An 8,217-nucleotide genomic window follows, 5' to 3' on the forward strand; every position below is an offset into this window, starting at 1 on the left:
GTCTTTGGCGTACATATCAACGAAAATTAGGGTAAACACATAGAGCGCAACAGACTGTCAAATATTGAAATACACACGTACTTAAGGACACAGTTATTTAGACAGCTGCACGACTACACGACTGCTGGCCGTCAGTTTTCGCTCTCGCTAACTTGAGTATATTTTTCTATTTGCCGACGACAGTAGAGCGACAGTAGAGTTCACAGTAGAGAGGAGTGATGCCACTAATACGTAAAATGTAAAATTATTCAAAGCTCTAATAAACCTGACGTTATTTTACAAATAAAAGCATAAAATAAAAATAAAAATGAATAGTAACTAATCACAAATTGAGACTTCACCTCAAAATTTCTGAAATAGTGACTAGCGACTGCTTACAGAATTCCGCTATTAAAATCTCAATTTTAGAGACTTGTGAATCACATTATAGAATCGATCGCTCGGCAAATAAAAACTTTGAGTGCGAGTTTTTTACCACCTAGCGTTAAGACCATGGCATTCCGAAATACAGCGGGATCTTTACGTCCAATTCACACTTAAATTATACAATTAGCACAATAGAAATTAAATGCAAAACGAATTAATTTACTAATAAAACTTACATCTATTTGTACAAACTAAAAACATAGCGGTTCAAGAAATATTTCAGAAAAATTAAAATTTTTTACAGCCAACTATATTTCCTAAAACCCTGTCAAAATCGCTTTTTTGAACGCTTAACGTTTCTAGTGAGTTTATTTAAAGCACATACATACAAATTTTATGGGCGTGAATAATTTTTGACAGTAGTTTGAGTATTATAAAATTGATTTCGACACTAAATATTAAAATATATTTCGGGTTTTATTTGTATTAAAACGAGTTGCTGACATTTTTTCCGCAGTTTCATAAAACGATATGGCACCCTCTATCATCAATTCCATCATTTTGTTATTGCTGTGAATCTATTACTTTTTTCAGTTCGCTTGCAGAAACAGCTGGTTCTATAAATGTTAAGCAAGTAAACATTTTTCGTACAGCTGCTTTGTAGTATTTTTTCTCAGCTATATTGTGGATTTTCACCCTTATAAAAGAAGTTACTTTTAATAAAATCATTTAGAAAGTGAAATAAATTAAATCACAACTGTTGTAAAGTTAAACACCTGAAAATGGGTAACCAGCTGGTGGGTATAGCCCCATCCCAAATATACCCTATGGATCATTATTTTTCTGGCACGGAAATTGTTTTCGAATCAAAGTAAGTGTTAATACAAAAGAATTTTAATAACACAAGGTGTTCAACCATGCAATTATTATCATCATTAAATTTGTGTACAGCATGGGCAGTACGCGTTTCTTCAAAGTGGCCAAGGCAAAATCAGAGGAAGGTTTAGTGGTGGTGAAAGTGTTTGTGAGACATGACCCTACTTTACCACTAGAGTATCACAAAGAACGTCTTGAGTACATAAAAAAGTCGCTAGCAAATGCAGTAAATTGCTTACCGTTTCAGAGAGTAGAGGTAAGTGTCAAAATAGCATTGACAAATCTTTGGTAAAATTATTGGGCGTATTTGTCATTTTATTTATTTTAATTAGTTAACTGATAAAGCCGCATACATAACGCGTGAATATGTAAAGCACAGCTTGTACGACCGTGTCTCCACGCGACCCTTCCTCACAACGCTCGAAAAGAAATGGATCACTTTTCAAATACTTTGTGCATTGAACCAATGCCACAAGCAAAAGATTTGTCACGGTGACATTAAGGTTAATAAACAAGCTCTTTATTTATATACAAATATATGTAAATCAATAATTTTTTATTTCGCTAGTTGGAGAATATATTGATAACTTCCTGGAATTGGGTTTTACTCTCTGATTTCGCATCCTTTAAGCCAACATACCTCCCCGAAGACAATCCCGCCGATTACACTTATTTCTTTGACACCAGCAGACGCCGCACTTGCTACATAGCTCCTGAACGTTTCGTCAAAACATTCTCGTCTGACGATGCTGAAGGTTATGGCGCTATGCTACCCACTGACTCCCTTGTGCGTCTAGGGCCATATATTTCAGATAATACGCTGGTGCCCTCTATGGATATATTTTCCGCAGGGTAAGCTTATCATACATAGCAAACTAAGTGAAATTTTAAAATTAATTTTATATTTTTACATTAATCTATTCTTAAATTGTGTAATTTAATTCCCTGAAAAAATAATATTCTGAAATTAATTTTAGTTGCGCACTTTTGGAACTGTGGACTGAGGGCACAGCACCTTTTGAACTTTCTCAGCTACTTTCATACCGTAGCGGTGAAAATGAACTGGTGTACAAGCATTTAGAGAGCATTGAAAACGAAAACCTTCGTGCACTACTCAGCTCCATGATCAACTTGAATTCAATGTACAGAAAAAGTGCTGAAGACTACTTGGACGAAGAACGTGGGCGTCTCTTCCCCGAATATTTTTACTCATTTCTGCAATCATATTTGCAAATGTTCTCTTCCTCGCCAATAATGTCGCCAGATGATAAAATCTTACGTTTACATTCCGATATTGGGCACTGCATAAAAGTATTGACAAATGATCCAAACATAACACCGGATGTTGATGAAAAATCCGGTGCCGGTGAAAAGATGGACAACTGCCAACGATTGCCAGCCGAACAGGATGGTTTGATTTTAATAATCACAGTTGTGACCTCGTGCATACGCGGCCTAAAACAATCGAACACAAAAATTTGTTCACTGGACATTCTCCATCGATTATGCAAGTACACCACTTCAGAAACGATCTTAGATCGTATATTGCCCTATATTGTAAGTATGAATCCGCGATTATGATTAAAGCCCATGTTGGATTATATCAGCAATATTATTTTATCGTTCAACAGCTTCACCTGGCGCAATATGCGACATCAAAAGTACAAGTTCAAGCAATTGAAACGCTAACTTCGTGTCTTAGCATGGTCAAGCAAATACCGTTAAGTGACGCTAATGTCTTTCCCGAGTATATTTTGCCCTCAATAGAAAAATTATGCAGCGAACCCAGTGCGGTTATTGTACGCGTGGCATTTGCGCGAAATATTGGTACGAAAACTCTCAATCAAAGAAAAATTACATAATTTTTCATATTTCTTCATTCTTCACAGCCAAATTAGCGAAGATTGCTATATATTTTCTCGAAGAAACACAACGAAATGCCCCAAATGATATGCCTGCGCGCAGATACGAGGCCGAATTGAACGCCTTACATGACATAATACAACAAAATGTGCTAAGTCTGCTGACCGATTCGAAGCCAATTGTGAAGCAAACCCTTATGGAGTCAGGCATTTGTGATCTGTGCGGCTTCTTTGGCAAGGAGAAAGGTTTGTTTGCATCTTTTGTTAAAACTAAACATATAAAACGCCTTTAATTGCAAAAATTTCGCTCATATTTGCAGCTAATGATATTATACTGTCACATATAATGACATTCCTGAATGATGAAGACAAAAACCTGCGCGGTTCTTTCTATGATAATATCGCCGGTGTAGCTGGCTATGTTGGTTGGCAGGCCTCTGATATACTTGTGCCACTATTGCATCAAGGTTTCACAGATCGCGAAGAGTTTGTCATTAGTAAGGCCATACGTGCTATTACGATACTCATCGAATTGGGACATATAAAAAAGCCCACCATTACTGAGATTATTAAGGAAACGTGTTGCTATTTATGTCACCCGAACTTGTGGATACGCCATGAAATTTGTGGCATGATTTCAACAGCGGCACGTACCCTGAGTGCCATAGACGTGCAGGTGAAGATTATGCCGGCCATTAAGAGATTCCTTAAGATACCGCTGATACAAGTGGAAAAGCCCGATTTGTTGCTGGACTGCTTGCAGCCGCCGATTCCGCAACAAATCTACGATAGTATTATAAGGTTGTATATAAAGTATATGCAATGATAATGTTGACTTATGAGTTTTTACATTTTTAGGTTTAACGACATACAAATGTTGGTGAATGAACTGGAAATTCGAGCCGTCGCCCGCAATAATCCTAGAGCTGCATTAATGCCGCAACATGATGACTCTAGCCAAGCTTTAAGAAATGTAAGATATGTTTATATATTATAGATACAATAGACAACCTGGTAAGCGCTAAGCGCACAGCAGTGTTAATTATATCAATTAGTTTACAGGTACAATATGAAGCCGTGTGGCGGGTGGGTGATTAGTAGATTCTGCAAAAGTCTAGATTTTTTTATTTTATGTTGATAAAGCAACAAAAATAACAACTTATTATTATTACTTATAACTAGTATTCCAACTTTGCAATTTTCCCTTTTCTACTAATATTAATGAAAATATCCACTCTATTTTATTATATACCACACAATACCTTGAAAACTGTCTGTCTGTATACAAACGAACTGGTCCCTCAGTTTTTGAGATATCGGCCTGAAACATTGTACACGTCATTTTCTCCCCGAGGATCCGATTATTGTCGGAACCGCCGATTTCGAATGACTATTGCATATGGCAGTCTTACAAACTAAACGTTTAGAATCAAGTGCTTGTATGGTAAACTTTTCATTTGACGAGATATCTTCATGAAATTCGCCACGTATTATTATTATTAGTATTATTGTCCAAGGTAATGGTTCAATCCCGTAAAATCGATACACACCGACCGATCAAAATCAAATTCTTTCATAGAAAACGGCATATCTTCACGAACTTTAGCATGTATTATTGTTTAAAGCAACGGTTTAATCTCCGAAGAAATAGTTCAGATCGAGCCAAAATAGTATGCAGCTCGGTAAAAATCGTCGATTCTCACAACAGCTGAAATTGATGGATTTAATCCGGCCGAGGGCTGTTATTGCGGAGATCTAACCTAAGCGGGGTAATATCGGTAAGTCTTATAAAAATCGAGTTCTTTTGTGGAAAACGTGTTTACTTGACGAGATAAACTCACCAAATTTCACATCTCCGAACCAATTATTCAGATCAATACAAATATCGTTGCTATAAGAAAAGCGCCTGTGAAGGGTATTATAGCTTCAGTACTACCGAAATTTACGTGTTTTCCTGTTTTATACTGTTAAATGGTTCTACAATTAACAAAGTAACGGTACCTGAAGAAGTGGACTCATTTCGAAATTTTATGATAATTGGCGCAGTCAAGCTTTATTATAATATTGTTATGTTCTAATTTCCTTAGCTTTTCTGTCGATTAACCTCTGAAGGTCTCAATGACTTAGTGGAAATGCAGCTGCTAGCCTTCAAGCCCTACTTATTCAAATTAAAGCATAAATCACAGCAAGAAGTTGACGAGCCGACCTCCGGCAATGGACGCATTGTGATCACACGCAAAAACGTAGTATGCCACGAATACCCATTAGCTGATAAGCTCTCCAAATCGCCACAAGAAACACGTAAGATATTTCAGAAATTTTCTATTCTACTAGTTTAAAAGGTTTAGGCTAAAATGTATGCGCTGCCCATTGCAGGTGCAAATGAAGGCATTCTGCCTGCTGCTGCATCACCTGCAACCGAGGTGGCTGTAACGTCGCTCGGCGGTATAGCTGGCAGTCCACCGACTGGCATTACGATGCTTGGTGGCACACCTCATCCGACGGCAACTGTAAGCGCCGCCACTTCGCTCGGAGAGTATACAATGCCCGAACGCAACTATTGGCAGGGTATGCACGCCAAGCAATGCCTTTCAAATATTTACATACGTTTATATAATTATGTAAGAAATTAATATATTTTGTACCATCGCAGAACGCTCATCGGAGTGCCGTAAAGATTTGGACGCTCTACGTATTACATTTAAAAATCGTTACAGTATGTTAGCGTTTTCACAGCACAGCCACAACGAGCGGCTCAACTCAGTTTATCCGCAAGGTTGGTCACTAAATGGCACTATGATAGCGCATCTGCATGAGCATTCTGAATCTGTGATTAAGATGACATCGCTGAAGCCGCACGGCGCCATTTTTGCCAGTGGCAGCATTGACGGCACAGTGAGACTTTGGGACTGCAATAAACTAAACGGTAATCAGGGCATCAATCGATCACGGCAAGTGTACTCGGCCAATACGCCAATTTACGCGCTGGTCGCTTGCGATGGCGGCCAGTCGTTGGCCGTCGGTGGCAAAGATGGTAGCTTGCTTATAATGCGAATAGACAGGAATTCCTCAAAAATGACGTTGCAGCAGGCGTTGCATTTAGACGAAGGGTAAGCGATCTAACATACATATAATAACAAGATTTTCAGTGCTGTATAATTACTTTTATAATTTTATTTTAATAGCGAAAACAGCGATGGCCCTGTGGTGGATATGCAAACCTACGACCAAAGCGTTATTATCTATGCGACTGTGTATGGCGGCATTGTTGGTTGGGATACGCGCGTACAAAAGCCCGTCTGGCGTTTAGAAAACGAACTGCAACACGGTGTCATAACTACGATTTGTGTCGATTCGGCTGGCTCGTGGCTAGCAACCGGCACCAGTGGTGGCAAGCACATTTGCTGGGATCTACGTTTTCGCCTGCCAATCGCCGAAATTAAGCATCCAAATGGTTCGCGTATACGTAAGGTGGCCTGTCACCCCACAGAGCCCTCATACCTAATTTCGGCCTCACAATCGAACAATGAAGTGTCGCTGTGGAACATTGAAACCGGCCATCGCCAAGCAGTATTGTGGGCCAGTGCCACACCCGTGCTATCGAACATTCAAATGGTAGATTGTTGTAGCAATCAAATTTGAATTCTTATTAAGTTGTTGCTTTGTTTTTCTTCTCTTCAGAGCGAGACGTCAACATCATGTGGTCTGCTGAGCGGTGTAGTCGACAAATCGCCATTCTTATTAACTGGTAGTTCAGATCAACGCATACGTTACTGGGATCTAAATGAGCCCAAAAACTCGTCTCTCAAAGTGCCCGCAGCTAAAGATAATCTGGAAGACGTTTCATTCACCTACGAGTAAATAATTTATATAAAATATTTTTTTATTTAAACTTTACTAACTATATACTACTTTCTGTGATTTAGCTCGCAAATCATAGACGGCAGTCAAGTAATTTATGAACAAAAGCATAAATTGAGCAATCCAACGGGTTTGAGTTCGCCGGGCTGTTCAATGGAAGAAAATCCTCGTTCCGGCCCAGACATGCCTTCACCATGTCATCACGACGCCATAACCGATTTGCTAATGTGTAAAACTGACAAAGGGCAGATTTATGTGGCCTCCGCTGCCCGAGATGGTGTTATCAAGTTGTGGAAGTAGACATAGTTATATTATTTATTTGAAAACAACTTATTTTGTTTATATAATAATATATAAAAAATGAGTTGTATAAGCTTAAAATATTTTATATATGCACATACATATATAAGCAAGTGCATATATAAGTATATACATATATTAACATGTGCGTATGCCTGTGATTTGTCATTTTATGTACATACAGTTATGTACCCTTTTCAAATTCTTGTGTTTTATACATGCAATATATACTTACGTTTTGTAACTCATTTTATTATTTTTTTTTTTTTTGTTCTTGAAAATATTAAGAAAAGTGCATAAGTTTAATAAAATATGCAAATGATTTACTAGCGATAAAAATAATTGATTGCTTTTTTAATACTGGGATACTAGGAGGGGATAAAACTTTGCACGATTTGTGCCTTTAAGGTGTGCCATCTCATATGTGTATAAATCGGACTATAACTCTTTTAACGAAATTATGGGTCAATGTGTGAATCTGATGAATATTTCTTTTAGTCTCTTTATATCCACTACAAAAATTTTGAACTTCCGGCTAACTTTATACCTCATTTATCGGTCAATATATGAGTTATCTTAATAAAATTTAGAGAGCGTGTTTTTCTTATAACGATGCATATTTGTACTTAGAATGAATAAAATTGTGTGAAAATTTGCCCTACACCCCATTTAACTAACAATCCTTATGTCGCTGACACTCCCCTGGCTTTAATCCTTGCATGTTGCAAGAGTATAAAATGTTCAATTACACTCGAACTTATACCTTCCTTACTTATTTTTCTTGATGAGATATCTTTTTGAAATTTGGCGCAGATTATGGTTGTTGTTGTTCTGCAGTTCTGTCGGGTTGACAGTCCTTGGGTGGATAAAAACTCCAAGTCCGTTCCGGTTACGTAGACCCGATTATTGAGGGTCGAAGATTATGGTCCAAGACATCGGCACAAACTCGGAA

General features: G+C 37.9%; 1 protein-coding gene across 2 annotated transcripts; it reads left to right on the plus strand.

Annotated features, from left to right (window-relative positions):
- Window positions 1-962: 962 nt before the first annotated feature.
- LOC105224502 (phosphoinositide 3-kinase regulatory subunit 4) lies at window positions 963-7,607 on the plus strand. Of its 2 annotated transcripts, XM_011202603.4 has the most exons (15): window positions 964-1,237; window positions 1,318-1,498; window positions 1,575-1,745; window positions 1,811-2,094; window positions 2,220-2,799; window positions 2,874-3,069; window positions 3,132-3,350; window positions 3,425-3,905; window positions 3,963-4,077; window positions 5,192-5,405; window positions 5,481-5,672; window positions 5,758-6,214; window positions 6,290-6,719; window positions 6,786-6,961; window positions 7,031-7,607. In XM_011202603.4, exons 1-15 carry the CDS (start codon window positions 1,149-1,151, stop codon window positions 7,263-7,265), a joined length of 4,020 nt encoding a protein of 1,339 aa, XP_011200905.2. In that variant the 5' UTR covers window positions 964-1,148; the 3' UTR covers window positions 7,266-7,607. The 2 variants fall into 2 exon arrangements, with proteins under 2 accessions (XP_029405358.2, XP_011200905.2); XM_029549498.2 differs by lacking the exon at window positions 5,481-5,672 and having other exon boundaries at window positions 963-1,237.
- The last annotated feature ends 610 nt before the right edge of the window (window positions 7,608-8,217 follow it).

This window comes from Bactrocera dorsalis, chromosome 2 (assembly GCF_023373825.1).
Source record: "Bactrocera dorsalis isolate Fly_Bdor chromosome 2, ASM2337382v1, whole genome shotgun sequence".
Taxonomy (NCBI): Eukaryota; Metazoa; Arthropoda; class Insecta; order Diptera; family Tephritidae; genus Bactrocera; species Bactrocera dorsalis.

Bases quoted from the DNA above. Each gene is read 5' to 3' on its own strand.
- LOC105224502 (XM_011202603.4), top strand. From the start codon at position 1,149: ATGGGTAACCAGCTGGTGGGTATAGCCCCATCCCAAATATACCCTATG. The intron at 3,351-3,424 runs GTTTGTTTGCAT...TCATATTTGCAG, and splicing joins CTTCTTTGGCAAGGAGAAAG to CTAATGATATTATACTGTCA. The intron at 6,215-6,289 runs GTAAGCGATCTA...TTATTTTAATAG, and splicing joins GCGTTGCATTTAGACGAAGG to CGAAAACAGCGATGGCCCTG.